General features: G+C 45.4%; 1 protein-coding gene across 4 annotated transcripts in view; it reads right to left on the bottom strand.

Moving 5' to 3' along the window:
- Positions 1–14,280: 14,280 nt before the first annotated feature.
- The window catches only part of Plb1 (phospholipase B1), a 126,602-nt gene continuing 115,318 nt past the window's right edge, over positions 14,281–25,564 (bottom strand). For 2 of the 4 annotated variants that reach the window (XM_046441545.2, XM_046441544.2), the window contains 6 exons: positions 25,432–25,526; positions 24,279–24,357; positions 22,954–23,058; positions 22,535–22,630; positions 16,060–16,134; positions 14,281–14,666 (listed from right to left, as the gene is read on the bottom strand). In XM_046441545.2, coding sequence (XP_046297501.1) covers positions 14,463–14,666; positions 16,060–16,134; positions 22,535–22,630; positions 22,954–23,058; positions 24,279–24,357; positions 25,432–25,526 — 654 coding nt within the window. In that variant the 3' untranslated portion in view covers positions 14,281–14,462. Of the gene's footprint in view, positions 14,667–16,059; positions 16,135–22,534; positions 22,631–22,953; positions 23,059–24,278; positions 24,358–25,431; positions 25,527–25,564 lie in introns of those variants that run through there. The other 2 variants (XM_046441546.2, XR_006851207.2) reach the window with 2 other exon arrangements.

The following is a 25,564-nucleotide window of genomic DNA, read 5'->3' as shown; positions in this document are numbered from 1 at the left end:
ACAGAACTAGAATTCTCTTAGGAAGGCTATCCACTTACTACGAAATGTGTGCTTTCAAGACTAAAAAGACTAATACTAACAAGTGTTGGTGAAGATTTAGGAGGACTGGGACCCTCAGACACTGCTGATAGGTATGGAAAATGGTAGTTACCTTGGCAAATATCTTGGAAATTTATCCTAAAGTTAAATGTGTCCTTACTATATGATACAGCAACCCCAGATCTAGGTATTAACCCAATAGAAATGAATCATACGTATATACAATGTTGTTGCTGTTTTGTTCACAACAGTCTAGTACTGGAAACTGCCTAAATGTCCAATAATAGGTGAGTGAGTGAGGAAACCCATTCAGATGTATCATGCAATGGACTACTACTCAGCAATGAAAAAGAACACAAAAAATTACAACACAGATGAATCAGAAAAATATTAAAGCAACCAACCATCAAAGAGCACATACTCTGATTCCTTTTATATGAAACTCTAGAAAGGGTAAAAAGGAATCCATAGCAACACATGTAAGAGTTAGGGCATAAAAGAGGCTCTTACCCCCCACCCCAATTTCCATTTTGCAGCTGAGAATCTGAGGTTCAAGGAGGCTGAATAACTTGCCCAGGATGGCATAGCAAGGAAGCAGTGGCATGCGGGGTCTGGAGCTGGAGCTTGTTCCCCTGATCTCCATGTCAGGCTGAACCTGGCTCTCCCCTCCTCTTCTTGACCTTGTACCGTCTTGCTTGAACCCACTCATTTGTAGGGCTCCTCTTCTCTTAGGAAGGCCATCCACTTACTTTGCTTAGCGCTTAAGATTGGGTTTATTGCTTCCCTTTGCAAGAAACTCAGTACCCTGTAAGGGCGACATCATTGGATGTCTGCAAACTTCCTGCTTGGTGGGAGACTTCAGTCAGGCTCAATTCTTACACATTTTATTTGGTGAGGAAGCTTAATTATCTACTTCTCCTAAGGCTGACAGATTTAGGATGGCAGGACGCCCAGTAAAATTTGAATTTCAGAGAGACAATAAAAAAATTTTTAGCATAAGTATGTCCTATGCAGTATTTGGGATATACTTATACTAAAGTTAGTTTTTGTTTCTCTGAAATTCAAGCTCCGCCGCATCCTACACTTCATCTAACAATTCTAGCCCCTGCTGGCACACAAAATTTTTGGTAAGAAAAGGCAGAATTTGGGCAACACCTCCAAGAGAAGGCTCCGTAGGAAGAAAAATAAGACTGGCCCTTTAGAATTCCTTCCTCCATGTGTCTGCCCTCCATGGCCCTCTTGTTTAAGCCTCCATCCTAAAGCGTTGCCTTTGGTCCTCCTTGCTCTCTGCCTTGTCCTTTGTCTCCTTAGCACCAGTGCCCTTGTCTGTATCTTGCTACCCACTCACCATTACTCCTTGTCACGTGTGTTCTGGTTTCTCCAGCTTACACCTGTCATCTCTTCTCAACTCCCGCCTGCCTCTGCTCTTGGTACAGGCCTGGCTTCATCTGACCAGGCCATGGACTCATCGTGAGCCTGCAAGACCTCAGAGCCTCCTACTTCCAACTGGGGTCCCAGCGGGGCCTAACTCAGAGCCTTTGTGTTCATCCTTCCCCTCCTCCTCTGTGTGAGTTATGAGTTGGCCCAAATCCATTGTCAGGGTTGAAACTAGACAGGCTTCTGCTCCATTAGGCTGGACAAAAGGACTTAGAAATACGTCCTTATTCAGCAAAGTGCAAAAAAGGGCCTACATTTAGTTTATGTCGATAAAATTATAATTGTCCCAAGCAAGGAACAAATGAAATCCTATAGTAAGCTACCTGGTGCAATCGTTTGCAATTCATCTTATTCCCTTTGAGGTTTTGTGGGCACAAAACTCATGCAAGCCCCTTGGTCTTTGAAAAACCAAGTGAGTTGTCTGTGGGAGTGGCTGGTTAGCTTCTGGCTTAGGTGTTTAGAGGGCTAACACATTCGAGTTTGTATTGGGCATTGATCCAGAGGTACTGGCAGGATCCATCAGTCCCTCCCTATGATGCCACCGGCCTGTGAGAACAACAGTGAGACACCGTCCGTTCAGAGACATTAGGGAAATCACACAAAGAATAGCTTATGCGGTCCCCTTGTGCTGTTCATGGGCCGTTACAGTGATCCTGGATTACAGGGCTGTAAGGAAATCAGAGCACCAGGCTGGGAGAAGACGGAGAGAAACAGACGGGAAGGGACTCTGTGGAGTTGGGTCTGAATGACTCAAAAAGTGTTGGGTTCCAGGGAACAGAGGATGTGGCCTCTTCCTGCCCTCCAGAGGCCTGTGTCTGATCCACAGGTTGCTCAGGAGAGGCCAGGGAGGGTGACAGCTTTGCCATTGCTCCTGGCCTGGGCTCCCCCGGGAAGGCTTCTTGCTGGGCTTGGGTGGAGGCAAGGCGAGCAAGTCTTCTGGAGGCGGCTGCCCTTCCAGCAGAGTGTAGGGATGTTTTCCGGAACACTGACCTCAATTTTAATGTTCTCAAATTTTAATGTGTTCTGGAAACATTTGGGGATGAGGCAGCAGTTGTGTGATTACAGCAGGGGAAAAAAATAGCAGGGAGTTTGCTGAGATACAAATTGCTACCTGTATGTAGCCTTCGCAATTTAGATTCTGAAGATTGGCAGGGGGGGAGGGGCAGTGCCAGAAATCTGCCTCTTTAACAATCTTCCCAAGGGATTTGATCCCAGTGGACCTTGGACTGCATTTGATCATATCCTCAATACTGTAGAAAATATCTAATCACACCATGCCTCTGCTTCAAAATCCTCCCTGATCCTCTATGAGATACTGTCAAATGCATCCTGGACCAAGTCCAACTCTTTTACATGGCTTTCAAGTTTCTTCTACTTCCCAAATCAAGTCATAAAGGCAAAAACATTGTGGGAGATGCTGACTCTTGCACAGTCCTGTAATCCTATCAACTTGAGATGATCCCAAGTTCAAGGCCAGCTTCAGCAACTTGGCGAGGCTTTAAACAACTTAGCAAGACCCTAAGCAACTTAGCAAGACCCTGTCTCAAAACAAAACAAAACAAAAAAGGACTGGGGATGTGGTAAAGCACTCCTGGGTTTAATGCCCAATACCAAAGACAGGGCAGGGGGAGACTGTGTTTCACTAAGGAAATAAAACATCCTAATTCTCTTTCAAGAAAACACCACACACGGTAACTATAAGGCAGGTCTATCCTAGGTCCTTGGTAGGAACTGGTTTGGCTTCTGCAGTTTCTGATCATCCTGGACCACCTGGATGTTCCCCACACAACTCCCTGTTTACCCACAACTCTGTGCACAGGCAGATGCTGTTCCAATTGCTCTTTCTCCTTCCCACTGAAATGCAGCCCTTTTTCAAAGCTTGACTCCAAGGTCCCCTGCATCTCTTCTGCATCTTCCTGTCTCTCGTTCCCCTGCATCACAGTCCCTTTAAGCACCTTTATATGAACACAGCACCTGCTTCATTTGATGATAGGTCAGTTTCTTCACCCAAACTAGAGGTTCTCAAGGGCTGGGACATACACACATGACACTCTCTCCCCTGCCCCAGAGAACATTCCCATGGGCAGCCCGGTGAAGCCCGAGGCCAGAGACCTTGACTGCTGACTGTTCCCTCCTAATCGGGAAAGCTTAGTGGGTTGCAAGTGTGGAATGATGAGTTGCAGCGATACCTGTGGTACTTCCATAACTGCTTCCTGGGACAAAATCCATTTAATGGAGAACCCAACCCCGATCTGGAGTAGGGAGGAGGCTCCATCAGCACCTGGGAAGGAAATACTAAATGTACTATTTACATGTATTTTTCATCTAAAAGTAAGGGAGAATTTTGCCTTTCTAATATTTGTGAGGAACCCTGGGGATCTCACGTGTCACGTGTCATATACCACACGGGCAGCTTTCTCTTTTAATGTGGTGCCATGATTGTCGCCCAGAATTGTGGAGTTCACAAGTAACAGAATTAGGATTTGAAGTCTGTCTGATGATGAGTCATCAAATAAATTAAAGCAACAAGAAAAATGGTAGAGCAGGCAAGCCTCTGACTCTCTGGCCACCTCATAGTCACATTATGAAATAAAACCAGTGAGGGATCCGACCAGAGCTGAGGAGAAGACACGGCACTGGCGAAGCCGACATTGGATATGGATTGATGTGCGTCCCTCCCTGGCACCACCCAGCCCTCCCTGGGTGCAGCTGTTGCCATCAGACACAGGCTGGTGACATGGTGACTGACAGGACAGGTAAGCCCTCGGTCCGAGTTGACAAGCCAGTCTACTTTTAAAAAGCAAAATTTGAAATCATAAGGTTCTGAATTCTATACCTCACAAAATTAGAAAACTTTCTTTCCCCCCCCTCCTCCCTCTCTACCCCACTTTCCTTTTGGTTTCGTACCAGCAGTGGCAAAGTGCCACATGTCATGATGACTAAATAAAACAACCCAGCAACCAAAAGAACCCGACTTTGCCTGCGCACACTGTTGGAGACACATAAAAGGCACCGCCAAGTGGTGGGACGTGCCATGCAGCATCCGGCAGCTGGGCAAGATGGGGATTTTCAAAAAACACATCTCAGCCTATGGTATTTATTAAATTGTTTCAATTATGAAATGCACATGCAGAGCTATGTGTGTCTGTGTGCACCAATAAAGGAAAAGAGTTTCAGGGAAGATATATTCTCAACATTACTTCTTTAATAAAACATTCTCAAAATTACTTATTTAATAAAAACTATGCTTCTGTGGTAGAACGTGTGCTTAGTATGTGCCAGGCCCTGGGTTCAATCCCCAGCACAAAAACAAGATTATGCTTTGGAAATACTGTGGCAGTGTCTTCCCTAATAAAATCACTGCTTTAACTGGAATAAAATGATTCCTGAGTAAGAATACCAAGAGTGGGATAACTGGGTCAAATACCCGAAGGACATACTATAGTGCCGCAGCCATATCAATGTTTATAGCAGCTCAATTCACAGTAGTTAAGTTATGGAAGCAACCTAGGTGCCTTTCAATAGAGGATTAGATAAAGAAAATGTGGTGTACATATACACAATGGAATATTACTCAACCATAAAGAAAAATGAAATTATGACATTTGCTGGTAAATGGATGGAACTGGAGACTATCATGCTGAGGGAAATAAGCCAATCCCCAAAAACCAAAAGCTGAATGTTCTCTCTAATATGTGGATACTAACCCAATATAAGTGGGGAGGGGGAGGGAAAATAGGAGTTCATTGGATTGGACAAAGAGCAATGAAGGGAAGGGAGGAGGGATGGGAATAGGAAAGACAGTAGAATGAATTGGACATAACTTTCCTATGTGAATACATGACCAGTGTCACTCCATATCATGTAAAACCACAAGAATGGGAAGTTATACTTCATGTACATATAATATGTCAAAATGCACTCTACTGTCATCTATATCTAAAAAGAACCATCTAAAAAAAAGAATATCAAGACAGGGGCATACATGAAATTCTCTCACTGTCATTTATTGGCAAAACTATTGCCTTAGAGTCAGAAATGCCCAATAATGTGGTAGGATATCACTGATGTGATAATTGTCACAAAACAAGACTTTTAGGTATAGAATTCTTTTTTTTTTTTTTTTTTTAGGTATAGAATTCTTAAAATGTTTTGTAATGACATGGGGAGTCACTATGAAAGTATTCTGGCAAAGTTCTTGTATGGACAGCCAAACCTAAAGATGAGTTATGCTTTTTTAAATCAATAGACAAATTGTTTCAAACCTGCTGCCCTTACCTGTGACTACTACTGATTGTCAATAACATGTTACCTAATGAATATTTTTTTTTAAATTCATAAACTCACTTTCATGAGAAAGAGGAAGAAAGAATTGCTTTTTGAGAAGTAACTTTGTAGCACTCAGTATAAAGGTGATTTTTAAAAACAAATCAGGACCATGCTCAGAAATGTGGCTACTGCTATGTGATGCCATAGCTAAAAATAAACTCTAACCTTAAAAACGCTCATCTGCAGACATTAAGAAAACAAACAAACAAACACATTTGGAAGTAAACTTTTTCAACCTGTTTTAAAATTTCAAATGGAAGAATACCAGCACATATCAACCCTTTGCAAAAATGGGATACCTTTTAGTTTACTCATCCTCCACTGACATGGGGCAGAAAGGTAGTTAGTGACATTTCAACAAAAATCTTTGTATGTTGAATGGGAATTGTCAGTTCACTAACACAACCGATGAGGTATGTCTTCCATTTGGAGCTACCCATCTTTGTAAGGAATCTCATAAGTGATGAGAGTCTTGGAAATCAAGTTTAGAAATAAAGGTAATATAGTTTTAAATTATCCAGATTTTAGAAATAGTAAAACATATTTTATCAAAATGCTGTCCTCCACATAGTAGTATTATTTTAGTAAGAGCAAATGGCTTACTTCATCTATTTCATGTTTAAATTTTTCTATTTTATGTGGTTTATATAGCATATTAGTACAGTGATACATAGGTGTAAAATTTATTAACAGCTCTATATTGGGGTGCGTGTGTCAATCACCTTTGCTGAACAGGCACAAAATGAGACAGTGGGATCTGTAGGGCAGTTTCTGACATCTTGGCCTCAGGCCTGTGACTCCCTCCTACCTGACTCCTCACCCATGGCTGCCCAGGGCAGGTGAGAGGCAACTTCCACCCTGTGGCTGGCTGGAGGAAGGGAGGCTCAGGCTGGTCTAGGTGTCCAGGAACAACATCAATCTCAGTTCAGGGGGGGCCACAGTGCTGAACCAGTAAGTTAGCATTTGCAGAGCAACAAAAGGATTCAAATAAAATATGGAGTTAGGGTGCCTTGTATGAAGAATACTAGTAATAGCTCAATTTATGATATGCTCGAAATGCTATGTGCCAGGCAGTGCCCCCGCCCCCTCCCCCGCCCTGCACCCCCCCACATTCTTACAACATCCATGTGAGATACATGTCAGGTTGGGATGCTAGGGGTTTGTTTTCACAGTATCTGGAAACCTTCTGGAAGGGGGGCTGCCCTGGGACCATTCAGAAAAATTTTAGGTTCCCCTGTCTCTCCAGGGGATTTCAGACTCAAAGAGAGACTGGTTCTGTACCCTGTTGTCTAAAACAAGTTACAAAAATAGAACTGGAAAAGAAAGGTCAAAATCAAGCCTCCATATATAATGACGTTATCACTGATCCACTGGTTCCAAGAGAGAGACTCTGAACTGTTTTCCCAGCAACTGGAGAAAAACCAAGCTGCCCTGCAGGCCTCCCTGCTGTCCTCTACCCTGGGGCTGGGGCACCTTCCTCTCTAGGTGTTTGACATTTCTCTCAGCCACCTCCTTTTTTCTGCCCCTGGCAGGGGACAGAGGTGGGGGGATGGGCTGTCACTCTGATACTAGATGGTCTAGGCGGAACCAACTTTGTGGGTGTGGAACTTGAAGTCACACAGGGCTCCATGTTCAGAAGCCTCGTGCTTGGTCTAACACTCTGCTATCGTGGTCTTAAAAGTTTTATTCAGTTTTCAACAAATCACCCTGTAATTTAATTTTGAAAATTATATGGTTTGTTTTAGGCCTGGGCAGGGTCGTCCCAGTGGGGGGCCAGCTTGGAGGATTTATTCCAGCAGGCAACCAACCTCCGGTCCATTGCCACCTTGGAAATCAAGTCTAGAGATAAAGCAGCATTTATATAGTTTTACGACAAAGTCCCCCGGCAAAGTGGGCAGAGCAGGCAGTTGTCTCCCAGGGTGACTTGGGGACTAGTAGCGGAGAGCCTGCTGTCCCTTTATTCCTGGACTTTGAATTTTGGTCCCCCAAAGATGCTAACAGAAGGAGGCTACACTATCAAACTCTTTCATTGGTCTTTTGGACATCAGTAAGGCAGTGGGTTCCAAACTGAATCTTAACAATGCTAACAAAAGAACAGCCCCAAGGGTGCCCTGTGGCTGTTTCTCCCAACCCTGAGTGTTGACAGGGCTGCTGACTCAGTTGTTCCACCCAACATACAGCCTCGCTGGAGGCAGCGTAAGGCTAAGCCTTTGCCAAAGATATAGAAGGTCAAAAATTTTATTCGAGGCTTAGGTTGAAAACACGCAGAACCAGGGCAGGCCGCACGCTGCAGAGGCTGGGGAGAGCAGGGCGGGTGGATGTACTGGTAGTCCCGGCTTGCACGGACTCCCCAGGCAGCGTGTATTCTCCAGCCAGGGAGCCTGACTGTGCTTGAGATTTTAACTGATCATGAAGAATGAAATCCAAATGCCTGAAACATGGGGTAGTCCACTCATGTGGTGGACACCTCTGATGATTCTTCTTACCTTCCTCTCTTCCCTCCCTGCGCCTGCTGCCTGGCACCATCCGAAATCATTCTGATAATAGCATGCTTGTTGCTGAATGATGCAGTCAGAGACCCATAGTGCTGGACTCCAGGCCTGTCCAGGAGGTCACAGTGCCAGCTGCCAGAACAGTGAAACGAGCTTAGAGTGACATGGCCAGGAGATGCAGGGGGTACACAATAGAACCTTGGCAAACTGCGATGTCTTTGCTGATAGATACAAAACTGGTTAATGCCCCGTGCGGCCATCAAACCATAAGCTTGAGGTTGTAACTTTTTTAATAGTCAGAAATCCACGAGTCAACAGGATTTCACAGCATCTCTCTAATCAGATAGTAAATCTCAAAGCCAAACATGGGTGTCTTCTGGACAACAGCATATTTCTCTTGGATGAGCTTGTTAAACAACATTGACAAGACACGTGGTCATTTATTTCCAAGTTTGGGATACTTTTTTCTTAACATTGCTTATTTTACAAGTTTGTGGTGCTGCTCAAATGAGAATGTATTCAAGTGCTTTGCAAGCAAGTAGGTTGCCAGATATATTTTAATTAAGATGATTATTTTACAAAGCCCTTGACTCATATATTGGATCAATGGTGATATAGGAAGGAGGGAGGGAACTAATTGTTGAAAACCTGTATTTTAACATGTTTGGCTCTCATTTAATTCTTGCAAAATGTCTGAACATCCAAGACACTGCTTTATTCTTTTGTAAGATTAGCAGAGTCAGTACCTATTTCATCATGCTATCATGAGAACTAAGGAAATCTAAAGACTTACTGCTAAAAATCTGGTAGACAGTGGACACACAAGAAATGTTGGTTTCACTGAGAGCCTCACCTGGTGCTTGAATACATTTATTGAAGTTTATTTTTTTTAACAACAATATATTTAATTTCTGGAAGTTCTGTTTGGTTCTTCACTCTTTCCTAAGTCTGCCTTATTTTTTAAAGCAAACAATGCCTTGTTCTTATCTCATGTTTTAAATTCCTTTTGTCTTTAATCTTTCTAAAGATGCTTACACGGTGGCGTGCTGCATGATGCTTTTGGGGTCAGCCGTGGACTACATACAGGATGGTGTTCCCATGAGGTCAGAATGGAACAAAAGATCCCCATCACCTGGTGACCTCATGTCCTAGCACATATTCACGTGTTGGTAGTGATTCGGGTGTCAACACCTACTGTGCTGCCAGTCACATAAAAGTATAGCACGTTCAATTATGTATGCAGTATTGTGTACTGATGCATCATTATGTTACTAGACTTTCTGTCATGAATTTGGGCTATATTCCTTCTACTACACCAAAAGGGAATTGTAGAACAGTACACCATGTTGCAGCACCAGCAGCAGCTTCAGGCATGTAGTGTTCACCACGTTTGTTGATGACATCAAGAGAGCCAGGCTGGCTAACAGACCCAAACCATCTGGGTTTGTGCAAGTGACCTCCATGATCACGTGACAAAATCACCTATCAATGCATTTCTCAGGACACATCCCCATCATTAAGCAACATGTCTGTGATCTTTCTTTCTTACGTTAACATGTTGTGGGTTCCAATTTGCCAATTATGTCTGTTTCTCATGAAGATTGTTTCTTTTTTTTTTCTAATTAAAAGACTTTTTTTTTGAAATGTTAAAGATTTACTGAGTTGTGTCCTTTTCCCATACAGAAATTACTTTTGCTCTGAACTTTATCATACTTTATATGTTGTATTTTTTTTCATAGTCCCTTTTCTGATGAGTAGTTTTCATTATTATTATTATTATTATTATTATTTGTTCTTTTTAGTTATACATGAGAGTAGAATATATTTTGGCAGATTATACATACATAGAGCATAACTTGTTCTATGTATGGTCCCACTCTTGTGGTGGTGCATGATGGGGAGTTACCCTGGTCATGTATAAAATAGAAGGCTAGGAAAGTTATGACTGATTAAATCTACAGTCTTCCCTATTCCCTTCCCCCTCCCTTCCCCTTGTTTCCCTCTGTCTAATCCAATGGATTTCTATTATTCTCCTCCCCAACCTCCCTTGTTCTGGGTTAGCATCCACAAATCAGAGAGAACATTTGGCGTTTGGTTTTGTGGGATTTAGCCTGATATTCTAAAAGCACATTAAGTATTATTTCATCATTAAATTGTTCCTGAAACAATTGGTTTGTTAATGGAAGAGTAGCCCAATATTTTACCTGCTCAGTTCCTGAAATAATGCATTTTAAGTCCAAACTCAGATGCCTAATATTTTTGTAGGAAGGTGCAGTGGCCTTAAAATATGACCCCCAAGTTCTTTGCTCTCCTGTCTTCAAGAGATAAGCCTGTGTTTCCTCCTCCCCTTGTATCTGGACTCAGTGACTTCTTGACTAAAAGACTATGACAGAAAGGATACTGGACCAATTAATTTTTTGAAGGTATTATGACCCTGATAGCCCAGTCAGACAAGCCTATTAAAATAAACTTATTCCCTAAAGTCAATTTTTTTTAAGTCACAGATTATTAACCAAATACGGTTGAGTTCTTCAGACTAATTGGAAGCCAAGAAAGGATGGCACCATCATTACCTTGGGAAGATAATTTCCCTTTTTTTCTAGATTTTATTTTAAAATAAAACACTCCTTTGCCATTTGGTCCCATTTCCTGCTGGCATTGTGTGTTTTTTATGTTTGGGTTGGTCCCCTGTTCATGACGCTAGTATTGGTTTTGATGAATATTCTGTTCTGTGATGAAAGTGTAACTCTAGCCAATTCCCTCTTCTCTGCGTCTTGGTTTCTTCCTCCATAAAAAGAGGGTAACAGGGTGTATGAAGTTTCATTATTATGCACTAGGGTGTTTGTTCTTAGTGCAAGCACTCTGTCAACTTTTACTAGTACATCTTTCTTTACGCTAATGTTTTCTCACTAACAATTATAGTCCCAAATCAAAGGTAGCTAACCACATAATCACTATTAACTTCCTGCCTTTCCACAGTGTTGCTCTATCTGACCATCTGCCTCCTCCATCCTCATTTTTTCGGGCTTTCTTGTCATCCCCTATACATACAAAGCTTTCCATTCTCTCTACCAAGATGGAATTTTCCGTCTCAAAGGCCCCATTTCCTGGGCCTCCAAGCAAATCATCTCTCCATCCTTCAGAGCTCAATTAAATTCTGAAAGTCTTTTTTTAAAAATTATTTTAGTTATACATGGGCACAATATCTTTATTTTGTTTATTTAGTTTTATATGGTGCTGAGGATTGAACCCAGGGTCTCACACGTGAGAGGCAAGTGCTCTACCGCTGAGCCAAAACCCTAGCCCCTGAAAGTCTTTATGAAGGATGTTGATGAAGTTTAATCGACCCTAATATATATGTATATAAATATATATTAATCTACACTAATTATAAATTACACACACACACACACACATATATATATATGTATATGTAATTGTATAATATATAAATTCAAAAGCCTCTATGGGCCTACCATAGAGTGTAGCTTCTTCAGGATTTGGTGGCTTTGTTCATGGTATGGCTTTGGGTGTCATCTAAACTAGATTGAATGTTTTTCTAAAAGACAAGAGCATGCCACATATCCAGTGTATACTGAGTGAGGATCCTTTATCCAACATGCTTGGAACTGGCAGTATCTGGCTTTTATTTTTTTAATATTAGATATACAAAGTGAGATGTCTTGAGGTTGAGATCCACATCTAAACACAAAATTCATTTCCATTTCACATACATCTTGTACACATAGCCTGAAGGTAATTCTACATTTTCAGGGTATCTGTGTTTTGACTGTGACCCATCCTATGAGTTCAGATGTGGAATTTTCTGCTTGGGAGTCCAGTTTGTATTTTAAAAGTTTCAGGTTTCAGAGCATTTCAGATTTTTGGAGTATGGATGTTCAACCTGTATAAAAACCACGGTTATAAGTAGGTGCTATGTATTCTTAATTTTTGGATTTTTAGAATATATCTGTTGGGGAGTTAGGGCTTGGTTTGTGGTTGTGTCTCTCAATGGAAAATTTGTTTCTGCCAAGTGATCTTCGGTTAACCAGCCTAGGACTATTTAGGACTCTTTATTACATTTTTTAGCCTGGATTATTCATTTTTTTGGAGGGGTTTTGTTTTGACAGCTTTATTTTTTTTGTCCTTGTTCTAATTAGTTATACATGCAGCAGAATGCATTTTGATTCACTGTACACAAATGGAGAACAACTTTTCATTTCTCTGATTGAACACAATGCAGAGTCTCACCATACATACCGTCACACGCGTACCTAGGGTAATGATGTCCATCTCATTCCACCATCTTTCCTGCCCCTAGCCTGGATTATTCTGATAGTGTAAATTCCAATCCTTAGCCCAAACTAGATGCAAATAGTTAGGAATTACATACTGCTTTGAAGTGGGGGTACCAGAGGAATAGAAACTTGCAGGGAAAAAAAATTTAAAGAGGTGTGGTTTTAAACTCTCAGATTGAATGGACTATTTTTGTTGTTACACTGCCCTAAGGCAGAAGTGCCCACTTCAGTCCAGAGGGAAGATAGGGGAAGGTGTGCATTGTACAGAAGTAGAAATGGAAGCCCAGGAGAACCCAAAAGCCCAGCAGGGGTCCACTCTTGTTTTTCCAAAAAGAGATGCTGACTGCTCATGAGAGAAAGGCAGGTAGTGTTCATCCATACCCCAAACCCATCTCTGGGCTTCTCCTGTTGCTTAGTTTCTATCTGTGCAGTATTTTAGAGTGACAATATTTTTACACAGTTTTTAATTTTTTTTCCAAAAATGTTATGAGACAAGTAAAACAAGTTCTCTTATTTCAGTTTTATAGATGAGGAATCTATATTTTATAATTGAGAAATTGGGGCTCAGGTTGGTGAAGAGGTTTGCCATTAAGCCTGCTCCATTTAGATGGTTCCCCCCACTTTGTCACTCAGGTTGTTTGTCACCCCAGGCTTTGGATCAGGGTGATGCTTAAGATGTAGATGATGATGTCTACCTCCCTGGATTCATTTTTTGCTTTTATTGGGATGATATTTATGTGGCATACAAGTTTTTTAAAGTGAATAATTCAGTGACATTTAGCGCATTCATAATGTGTGTGACTATCCTTCCATTTTCCAAAACTTTTCCTTGGCCCCTCCCTGAGTCCCCAGCAGGGACCAAAAGAGCAGCAGCCTATATTTTCACATTCTAACTTTCTCTCAGAAATTTGCTAATGTAGAACTGGGAATTATTGCCTAAATTAGCACCTTAAGAAAATAAAAGGACTGGGAATGTATGTAACCCAGTGGTAGAGTGCTTGCTTGGCATGCATGAGGTCCTGGGTTCAATTCTCAGCACTGCGCACACCTGCACACACACTTGCACACACACACACATACACATACTCACATAGAAAGTAAGGTTGAGGCTACGTGGCATAATCCTGGCCCAATTTTTTTCTTTTTCTTTTTTTTTTTCCTTCTCAAAATGGCATGCCCAAATTGCTCTCCTTCAGGGAAACTTTTCCCAAGGACCCTCTCAGAGTCTCTAAAACAGTCACACATCGACCTACTGATGCCCCAGAACTTAATAACAGGCTGTCATGTAGCCTCTTGTTTGTTGAAGGAATTGGTCTTCCCATCCAGGCAGTGACATGCACAGCCTGGGAGGGACCATTGCCACAATGTTCTCCATTGTCCTGGGTACAAAACAAAACAGGTGCTGAACAGGTAGGTATCTGTTGGAATTGAATTGGAGAGCGGCCAGTCAACTCCAAAAATTCTAGTCACCACCTGGTGACCAGCCTTTTCCCTCCCTCTAAAAGCATGGGTCTGGTGAGTGGGGGGTGTGCTTACGGTGCCGAGATGGAGCCCGACAGGCCAGTCTGGGCTCCAGCCTGCGCCAGCTCTTGGGCAGCTCTGCTGGAGACAGGACCGAGAGACTGACTCCCACACCTGTGCACTTGGCAGATGGGAGGTGAGGGCTCCAAGAGGACTGAACCAAGGACAGAACAGCTTTGGCCTTTATTGAAATGTGCCACTTTCAGGAGCACAGGCCTGGAAGAAGCCCAGGCCTCAAGAAGTCATGATGGTGCCTTTGGCTTTTGAAGCAAGTCTGTCTGCGGTGGGTGGGCTGCTGCGGCAGAGTGTGGCCGTGGGGGTCGGGATGAGCATCCACTTGTGGGTCCTAGAATTTGGAGGTGTTCAGGCTCATGGGAGGATCTGCCCTCTGCTTACATCTTCTGCCTCTCCACAAGCTCATTGCCAGGACACCCACCAGCATGCCCAGGACTGTTGCCACCGGCACAGCCCAGTAGAGCACCTTGGGGGCTTCTTCAGCCCGGTCTGGGAGGAGCCCACTATTCCAAAGGGTGTAGAGGTAAGGGCTGTCCTGGAGAGGGGGAAAGGGACATCAGAAGTGAAGCTCTCACCCAACCATCGCCTGGGACTCACCTAGTCCCCATCCTGAGAGGGATGGCCACAGTTCCTCATGGTTTGTAAACTCCTTCATTTACACTGTGCTGGAAACTTCTGTATAAGGATGGGTCTCTCAAATGTCAACACCCAGCTATAACTCCCATTTGGTTTCTCACCAGCGTCTCCTTTTCTGTCAAACCTGATTTCAAAAGACTGGGAACTGGGAGGTGACCATTGGAAGAGAGTCCTGGGAAGCTGATAGAGTTCCTGCCTCTGTGTCCTCCGGGTCACTAGTGGACATCTCCTCTCAGCCCCTCAGCTCAGAAGTGCCCAAGGATCAGGGAAGATCGATGCAGAGAAACAGCTGGTTTTGTAGCAGATTAAAGAACCCAGGAGTAGGAGGCATCTAGATTTGCCTCCCACGGTCCTTTTCTTTCTCCCCTGTCTCCAATTTCTTCTCTCTCAGTGAACATTAATTGAGTACCTGCTGTGTGGAGCCCTATATGATGAGTCCTTGAGGGTTAAGAATGGATACCTGCTTGCAGGGCTCAGTAGGGGGATGAAATGTGTATAGAAACAATCATATCATAAAGGACAACGTGTCAACACAGGGGTACACCAGGAGGCAGGAACAGTAACCAGAGAGGGAAACATCTGGGCCTGGAAGGAGGTGAACACTTTCACAGGCAGAGGAGGAGGGGGAGCCTCCGGGAGCAGATGGTAGAAGTAAGCACAGACATGGGCCCATAGGGCTTGTCTGGGAATTGGATCCATTTTCCAGGGGTGTAGAATATATTATAGCAGGATGTGGGCCTCCCTTCTGGGCTCTGGTCACTGGGCAGTGGAATCCAGACTTGACAAGGTGGGAGTTAATTATAGGAAGGCTGATCTGCATCCCGCAGCAAGTGTGGGATGACAGAGAAGGGGGAGAGGAGAGCTAGGGAGCAGCTTTGTCAGTGATCCAGGTGTTGACAGTGAGGAAGAGGATGGTAGGCTCCACGAGCAGACACTGCCTCTTACATCTTTGCCTCTCAACCGCCAACTGCTCACATAGTGCCTGGCACGGGGGAGCTTCTTCATGCTTGCTCAAGGCCAAGGATGCTCTGACCTTTCCAAAGTAAAGAAAAGCTCACAGCACCTGCCAGTGCTTGCTGCCACCTGAATGACCACTCATGTCCTGGGAGCTCCGGATTCTCCCTCCCCTACTCCATGGCTGCCCCAAGGAACTGGACAATTTCAGTGGCAGGGAGATGAGGGCAGACTTTGGAATGAGGGCAGTGAGTGATAGTGCGCCGAAGGCCTCCAGGGGCCTCCTTTGTTCCTCCCGGTGGCAGCCCCCCACCCCGACAGGCAGGCGGTCTACTCACTGAGGAGGGGCATTTGAGTTTGGTTCTGCTGTGGGTGAAGTTGTTGGAGGTCGTCTTTTGGCCCACTGGTTCTAGCTGGAGAGAAAAAGAGAGAAAAAGGATGCTTTGAGTCTCTCTCCAAAGCTGGGAGAGACTTCTGGGGTGGAGGATGGAGGAGGTAGCTTATACCATATTCTGTCCCCTTGAGAGGGTTTGTTGAAACCAGAAGAGTGGCAAGAGCCACAGCAGAGACTAGCAGCCCTGGCTGGAGCTGAAACTGGCTTCCGACTCACAGAGCGACGAGCAGGACCCTGAATCAATGGCCCCGAGGAGGCACAGAAGTCCAGGAAAGCTCAATGAGCCCAGAGTCCACAACAGGTTTCTGGAAGGGTTGGGACCAGAACGCCCATCGCCAGGCTCCCCTCGTGGGTGGCTATGATTGCAGACACTGTATTTTCAATTTTATAAAATGGTGATAATCATATTTACCAACTTTTCCAAGTGCGTGGGGCTAGTCAATTTCAGAAAAACTTTGAAAACATATTGGTTACCATGACATCCTTACTACACTTGGTTTGTCAACCTTAAGAAGTTAGAATTTTCTCCCTTGAGCTGCTTTATGTGTTTGTCACCTAGATGAAAAGATTTAATTGAAATATCCGTGGGGGTAAGTGTGGTTCAGTGGGATTCTGCTGAATGCTATCTCTGCACCTGAGTATGAGCTGGGAGCTGCTGCACCCCCTCCTCAGCATCTTTACCCAGTAACCTGCACCCTGACATGTGACCAGCACTGGGAAGAACAGACCTCGGATTCCATCCAGCCTCCCAAGCATTGTATAATCTGCTTCCTGACTGTTCCTGACCACCAGGGACTGCCAATTCAGGAAGTGAAAGTAGTCTATCCAAATTGATGAGCACACCTGAGCCATGATCTCATTTTCTGTTTTCTTAAAGCTTTTTGCACTCATTCCTTAGTAACAGAATTAAAGGAGGGAGGTCCTAAGAGAGACTCCACAGTGACCGCACTGAGCACAGTGGGCAGATGTCTGGGTCCTGGCTTTGCTGATGAGGACCATATGGTGTCACGCAGCCTACTGGGGATGGTGTTAAACACTGTCCTGAAAACTGCACAGACAGTTGTTTTGAACATCAAATGAGATGGTGACGTGTGAGCTGGGTGGCTTAAGTATATAAGAAAGCATTATTCTCACTTTCTGAGGGCTGAGGAAAAACCCAGAGGTAGAAGGGAGGCTAGAGGTTGGGTCAGCTGATTCTCTGGAATATTCCAGAAACTAACTGGCATATCAGTGTCTCCCTTCCTGCTGGTTCCTTCTCATCAGTGCTGTCTACTCTGCAGTCTCCCACTCCCCATCTGCCTTCTCCTTGCCTGGCATGTCCTCTGCTACCTTGGCTGTATAGCTCCTTATAACTTGCTCAGAGTTGTCCGGAGTCTCTGGCTACCCTTTTCAACCTACCATTCTTTCGGCTATTCATTCTGAATGCTGGGCAGCCTCTACAACTTAACAGAAGTTCTGGTCAGGGTCACCAACCACCTCCATGTGGCTAAATCCAGGGGTCACTTTTTGTCTTCCTCTTGCTTGGCTTCTCAGAAACACTGGACAGAATCGACACCTCCCTCTCAGAACACTCCTGGATCCCTGGACGTACCTTCCTCCATTTCCTCCAGCACTGGACTCTCCATCTCGTCTCGAGCTGGCCTCAAAAGGCTGAATAAATGTTCTAGGCCTTGACTGTTGGCTTTGCACTCCTTTCTACCTGCTCTTTCTCCAGGAGCTCTCAGTGAATCCCATGGGTTTTGAATACCATATGTCATGCTAATAACCCCACTTTCTTTTTTTAAAAATCTCCCACCTTAACTCCTTCTCTGAGTTCAGGACTCCTATATTTAACAGCTTACCTGATCCCTCTGCGTGGATGTCTAGAAGGCAGTTCCCACTTCCCAAGCCTAAATGAATTTTCCCTCCCAAATGAATTTCTTGCCATCAGTCAACCCTCTCTTCAGTTTCTTAGACCTCAAACTGAGAATCTTTCCTTTGTCCCTCTTGACCCTCATCCAATCCCAAACATATCCTAAGTCTGACCATGTCTTTCCTCCACTGCCATCGCCCTGGTCCCAGCCACCTCCATGCATCAGCTGGAAACCTGCCTTCCAATTGCACCCTTGCTTCCAGTCCTGCTCTGCACAGCTCCGGGCAGTGGGGAGGCCTTGATTTAAAATCAGCCAAGGACCTGCCCCTGCCCACTTCTTTGACCTTGTTCACTTCCCTCCAGTCACTCTGGCTTGTACGTTCCTCAGATACTTCAAGATCATTCTTGACTCCAGGCCCAAGAGGTCCTATTTCCTCTCCCTGGGACACTGTGGCTCTGGCCCTCTGCCTGCCTGATAGACTTTTGACATCCAGCTGTCAGTTCACAAATCATGTCTTCAGTGATGCCTCCCTCTTTTCGCCATCACCCCCTGTCCCATCCCCTGCTCTGCTTTTCTTAAAGCCCTGATGTGGCCAGAAATTACCCTGGTGACTTAGTTGTCTACCTCTTATTGTCTGTCCTCCCCTACTGTGAGGTTGAGATGGTGCCTGGATGGTCAACCACACGGTGGTTGACTGCAATAGTTGTTTAATGAATAGATGGAGGAACTGAAGTCACCAAGATCTGAGTGGAGAAGCTCAAGGGAAGAAGGCATGGAGTGGCCACAGGAAGTGAGTGGTTTTCCTAGAGCCAACCTTTCCTAAGCTGGGCACTATGGTACCGACAATGTGAGCAGCCAATGACGAGACTGGGCAGGAAGTGATGGAGCTAGTGGCCACTGGCCTGTCCTAGGGATTCAGAGGAGGCCCATGAAGGAGCTGGCACTTGAGCTGAGTGCTGAGGGTGGGCAACCTAAGAAAAGGGGATGAGCAAGAGCCAGCTCAGAGGTGTGAACGGCATGGGTGGTGCAGGAAGCTTCAGGAGTTAACAGATTGGAAGGTGGAGGCAGAGATTGGTGGGTGTGGTAGCCAGAGAGATGAAAAAGGGGTAAAGTCCCAGAAGGCTCTGTGTGCTGGGCTAAGGTGCTAACCTGCTTCCTTCGAAGGTAGGATTTTGAAAGTTCAAAGGCAGGGGATGATTTGGTCAGGTTATCTTTTATTGCTTAGGTCTGTGAAAAATAGATCTAAGGCAGTGGTTCATAAGCCCTGCGTGTTAAAAATCATCTGCAGAGCTTTTTTAAAGTGCTGAATCTAGGACCCAACTCAGACCATCTTTGGGATGAGCCCAGCCAAGCACAGGCACTGTTAATGGAAGAGAAACAAACACAGTCTACAAGTGAGCTGCTCATTGGTTCAATAAAGAGAACACACCAGCATTCAGATCAAGAAACAGAACATCACCAGTACCCAGAGGCACCCCTGCCAGTACCATTCACTTCCAGTAAGAGAGACCAGCATGCTGACTCTGACACCAGGAATTGCTAGCTTTCAAAATTTATGTACTCATTTCCATGCTGTTAAAGTCTGCTGACTCTATAGATGTACCACAGCTGGTTTCCTTGGGTGGAGAAATTCCAGTTGGAGCTATTAAGACTAGTGCTGCTATGAATCTCCTTGTATGTATCTCAAGGTAGACATGTGCATACCTTTTTGGTGGGGGTATAACCAGGAGTGAAATTGTTGGGTCTCAGGAAATAACACATGTCCAACATTATTACATTTGCCAAAGAGTTTTCCAAAGTGGTTGTAGGTACTCATTGTTTTATAAGCCCCTGCGTGGTTCTAATGTGCAGTCAGAAAGCTGGGAATTGCTTTTCTATGAGCTGTAAGTCTGGAGACAGTGGTGCCCATTAGGAGAGGTTGCAACTATTAGCCGGAGTAGGATTTCTAGAAAAAAGGGAGCATGCCACATGGGAGAAATAGTCCTCAGAAGAGAAGGAATAAAAACTCTTTATAGAAGACAAAAGAAGGTAAAGGAAGAGGAAAACTTCCCTGGTACTCCTGGTGTTTCTGGCTTTGCCTCTAGAAAGGTCTCTGAAGAAAGATATAAGAGCTTTTGAGAGAGGAGAGGCAAGAGATGAAAAAATTTAGTGCGTTTGTTGCCCCAGTAGGGCACCCAGGGAACAGCGGCCAAAAGACTGCAGACACTATGTCATAGGACTCTAATTATAATTCATGAATTCACTGGTTATACACGCGCTTATCAGGTTGGGAGCAGGAGGGAGGTTGATGTGTGGTCAGGATGCTAGGGGAAGACATGGACAACCTACTCTCTGTTGTGCCACTGACCATCTTTGTGATGTGGGGCAGATGGTTTTGTGTCTCTGTATTTTAGTGACAGAATGTTCTGGCTAGATGACCTCTCAGATCTGTTCCAGCTCTAACAGCCTGTTATTTATTTGATGTCACCCTAAGGGTGAAATTCCAGTAAAAAGATGTTTGGGAAAGTTGGCACAAGGCTATAGCTTTACGTCTAGGTGGTTTGGGCTGAAAACATTAGACTCTATAATTACTTCCCCAAATTATATAGTACAGGATAAGAAACTCTGGGGGTGATTTTAGTTTAGTTTTGCTTTGTTTTTGTTATTTTAAAATTTGGGGTATGGCTGTAATAATAGCGGCTAGGAAGCTATGGTTAGTCTTGGCTGGTTATCAATATGACTCCAGGGCAGCGTCCACCTCCTTTTTTCATATCTAAGCCCTACATACCTACATTTAGGAAAGAAAAAGCCTCATCTGGGTGAATAGGAAGACCTACTGAGATGCTTTGGAAGAGGCCAGAACTACACTGTTAATTTACACAGAAAGTGACCAGTGGACTCTGTCATGATCAAGTCATCAATATGGTCATCGAGCCTCAGGAGGCCTCTGGAGAGTCCCAGACTTAAGCTGACTCGGAATACCACTAGGTAGGAAGGACATACTCTGATGGAAAAGATGGGAAGGAAAGGCCAAGGGCTTCACTTTCCTGACTCTTCTTGGAGTCTGGATTCTCCTGAGGTCTCGGGGAGGATATGAGACACGCAATTGGGATTCCCAGTCTTTTAGGGTATTTTAAAAGGAATAAAATCTTGTTACTTAGCCTCTGAAGAAAAACTGAAAGAAATCCACAAAAGAAACATAAATGATCTTAGGAATTCCCCTGTGCAAACTTTGATTTTAAAACATCCTGTAGGGGTTGGGTGGGTGGGAGGAAATTCAAAGATGTTTTGATGGCAATTCAGAGTCCTAGGCTGAAAGAGTATGATGTGATTTTTTTTTTAGAAGTGGGCAGAGAGATGATGTCAACAGCTATCTGGTTGTCATTTCATAAGGATCCCTTTTCCTCCATCAGAAAGGACTGGACTAGGTTTCAACCTGGGAGAACAGGCTGTGTGAATCTTTCCTTTTTGATGTTTAAAGAGGAAAACCCCAGGACAACCCAGTAGAGGAAGGCTGAGTCTGCAATTAACTAGGCCAAGATCAAACATCTCAGAATCAGCTCTGGAAAGAAGAGGTTGCTAGAGAGGAGGAGGAAGTGTAGCCAAGGAAAAAGTCAATATTGTGAGTCAGCTGAGAAAGACACTGGACATATTGGAGGAGCTGACAGGTGTGGGAATATTTGCACAGCGGTGGCTGGCAGAAACACCGTAGGCTTGAAACTGCAATAAAAGAGCAGGATTGTAGATTGTTTAGTCACCAGGAGAGAAATGAGGGAACGTGCAGGTCAGGGTGGGGATTGGGTTACACCTTGGGGCTACATCAAAGGAGGTCATTGGATTAGGAAGGCATTTCATTTGCTCTGTGCAAGAGGATGCAGGTATCCGGGTGACTGTCAAGCACTTCACACACAGCTGACCATGGTTCAGTAGTGAGTGGTCAGCCACAAAGGGCAGAGTTGAGGCATAAGGCCAGGGACCCCCTGTGCCCTGGTGTACTATGTTCATTTAATAAAGTTCTCTTCTTCCCCGTTGGAGAGGACTGCAATAGATTTCAGTTTGGGAGAACAGGTTGTGTGGATATCTCCTTTTTGATGTTTAAAGAAATAATAGTTGGAAATGTGTCGAGATTGTAGTGCTAGAAGGGTAACCGGGTGGACATTTGTTGAAAGCTAATTACAGTATTGGCAGCTGCACACGCTTCATCTCAATTAACTTTCTGTCTCGTTTTCACTGTATCATAGTTGTTGATACAGATGGCCAGAGAGATCACTTGCCCAAGGTCCCATGGTCAGCCACTGAAGCAGGCTGGGTCTCACATTCAGTCTATCTGATTACAAAGTCATCCCATCCTCTCACCTGGGCATGACCAAGAGAATAAAGTGTGTGAGTGTGCAATGCATACACACATGTGCGCGCGTGAACACACACACACACACACTTCACACACTTTGAAAATAATACATCAGGACAGGTAAGGCATGCCTCCATTTCAATCTTTGGGAGAAAGGAGCCATCTCAGTAAGGTTTCGTGGTGAGCCTTAGATTCAATGTCCTTGAATCACCCCATGCAGGGCCTCAGCCACTCACCATGTTGTTCCAGAGTGCGATGGCCATCTCCGCGTGGCCACGTTCTGAGAAGTAGAGACAGTCTTCAGAAAAGAAGGTGAGGTCCGTGCCACCCTGCTGCAACCAGATGCAAGGAGATGACCATCCTGACCCCACTACCCACCATACTCCTCCCTGAAGATGCCCTGGCCATTTCTCCTGTCCTCCTTTCAACGGGTTCAGATACCGATGGACCATCTCAAAGATTTTGGATTTTTTTTTTAACGGACATGAATTGTAGCTACCCACAGTCCATCCCTGCCCTGAAAGTTGAAAAATAATAATTTTAAGAAGCTTTCCATTCTATCCCAATCCAGCAAATATCAGGGCCCTGATGGGGGAGGCTGACCACTATTGATTTTCTTTCCACCTACAGAGGTTCTCTGTACCGCCCAGCTCACCTGGTTCAGTGGGACGATAGTGTTTTGGAGGAAAGACTGCACAACCACCGCGAAGTCCTCACGCTGCATGTACCGGTGCCAGTACGAGAACTTGGAGATGGCACTCTGGGGAGGGGAGAGGCTGCTCAGCCCCGTTGGCAGGGCTGGACAGACAGGGTCTATTCCTCTGCCTTGGGTGGGCTGTGACAGAAGCCAATCTACTCCAGACAAAGGTGACTTACAAGGGCAAAGCTAGAGTGACACATGCATTTATTCTTTCTGTATCCTTTAATGAGCACCCTGCTCCTTGAGGCCCTGTGCTGGCTGTCAGGATCAAAGCTGAGCTGAACCCAGCGGCCACAGTGAGAGAAGCCTCCCCCCTCTTCACCCACCCACCCAGCTCCTTCTGAGGCCTCTGCAAGGCTGAATCTGAGCCACTGATCAAACTGCCTGGGCCGGAGGCCTGGCCTACCCTTGCTGCGAGAAGATGACAGATCCAGCTCATATGGGAGCATCTTAGCACTAGCTCCCCAAAATGCCTGTGAACATAGGGGAATGAGAAGTCCCAATTGTGGGACTTAAATTCCAAAGTATAGACTATAAAAGGAACAATCTAGATGTATTATCCTTAAAGAGTTTGTCATCCATCTGGGAAAAGCAAATAAGATCTAAAAACACAAGAATCATAGAGAACTATAGGGTCCATCAGGTGCAGACTGGACTTGGTCTGGGGAGACATCTTAGGCTAAAGTTTAGTCAGGGGAAGTTTTTCAGAAGGGTGAAGAAGACCACCTCATGAATGAAGATGGGTCAGTTTGCAGAAAGGCTCAGGGCCGGCCTGTCCAGAGAGGGAAGGACAGGAGCAGAGACAGAAGCAGGAATGTGCCACAAGAGCAGCCGGAGGGTGGGAGAGGAAGAGGGAATGGGGGTCGGGGAAAGTGGGTGTGACTGAGTCTTATGTTCTTTGGGAGTGGAGAGGTGAGAGACAGGCACAGTGACCGTCACCTACCTCCCCTGGGTGGAGATGTGGCCCCTACACAGGCTCTGTGGGGGAATGACCACATTCCATGGAGTATACTCTGGTGGTCAAGTCCTGTTCATCTGCTCAGGGCTGAGCCTGGGCTGGGAGGTGGGGATTCTCCCAGTTTCCACTTTGGGATCTCTCCTAACCCCCTTCTCTGGCCTTGGGGTTCAGTTTGTCTGGCTAAATATTTCAGGGGGCTACAGTCTGTTTTTTAGGGAATGACATGCTGTCCATCCAAACCCTGCCAAACACACCGTTTCTGAGCCTGGGGATTCAGGGGAGCTCCTGACTGGGGCAGGAGTTGGGGGGAAGCGGGGCTCACCTGGAGGTTCCAGTTCACTTTCTTCAGTTCTTGCATCGCCAGGGCATCTTGAGAGTGTCTGAAGCAAGTGCAGTTGCTCCTGTGAGAAAAGGAATCTCATGTCGAGGCTCCCCTGGGGCTGCCTGGCTCTGTCCTCTTGGGAGACTTGCTCTGACACAGAGGCAGCAGCTACCCCCCAGGGACCGCAGCCTGTGCTGCCTCACATGGGGTGAAAGGACAACACGCAAATACCCCCAGAGCAAACCCTTGCTGCCTCCTAGACCCAGATCACACAACCATAACTTGGGGGGCATGAGGTCCAGAGGTGCTTTTTGAGGTTGGGGGAGTTGGCCCTACTGTCAGGTTTCCTTGAGCACAGGCTGCCTGTTTTCTTTGCCCCTGATGACTCCTTCCCAATTCTTTAGCCCTTAGGTTTTCTGCAGAGAAGGACTGGGTGGTAAGAGCGCTGGAGTTCGGGGAAGACCACCATGACAGCTCTGTCTTTTGGCACAGAATCACTCCCCATGCTCTTGAGGCCCCTCAGCTCCACCTCTGAGTGCTTTGGGCCCTCCCTCAGGGCTCCGGTGTGGGAAATGTGTTGGGAGCTGAGACACCATGACAAGGTGGAGCACAACCCCAGCAAAACTGGAGGAATCATTCAGAACCTCCCCTGGCCACGTGGGGCCTGGTTCCTAGCAAGAATGGAAATGGGTTGGCCGCCTTCACAGCAAATCCATTTGACCTCAGATAAGACTGGCTCCTCAGTGACCCACTGAATCTCCTCCCCCAGAGCAACAGTCACACAAACTCTGGGAGAGTTCATCTGGCTTCGGAGGATGGTGACTTCCTGTCAGGGTCCTGCTGATCTTTAAAGAAGATCAGTCCAGCTTCCAACAGGAATTCTTGCCTTGCCCACCAGGACCTTGCCTTAAGTCTTAAGGATCATTTGGTCTTTGTCTCTCACTTCACAGAAAAGCAAATTGGGGTCCAGAGAAATGGACCTGCACAGGGTAGTAACATAGAGGCACTATGATTCAGTAACATAGAGGCACTTTCAAATGATTCTCCAAGCCCCTGGACAGGTATTCTGGCTCTGCCTGCACTGCTCTCCTCCACCTGTGAGCCCTGCCCTCCCCAGGTGCCCTTGCCCTGGGATCATGACCTGTTCACTTACAGAGCTGCCAGCAGCATGGTGCACTTCCTGTCTGGGCCCTGGTACAGGCTGGTCAGCTCCATGACCTCTACCACGTTGATAAACGCCCTCGGAAGCTGCAGGGAACAGAGGGATGGGCTTCATGAGTTCACAC

This window comes from Marmota monax, unplaced genomic scaffold, assembly GCF_021218885.2.
Source record: "Marmota monax isolate L192 unplaced genomic scaffold, Marmota_monax_Labrador192_F-V1.1 WCK01_AAM20220418_F8-fsc00010, whole genome shotgun sequence".
In the NCBI taxonomy this organism is placed as follows: domain Eukaryota; kingdom Metazoa; phylum Chordata; class Mammalia; order Rodentia; family Sciuridae; genus Marmota; species Marmota monax.
The sequence above is the reverse complement of the archived record's forward strand: the minus strand, read 5'-3'. Positions and strand labels throughout refer to the sequence as shown.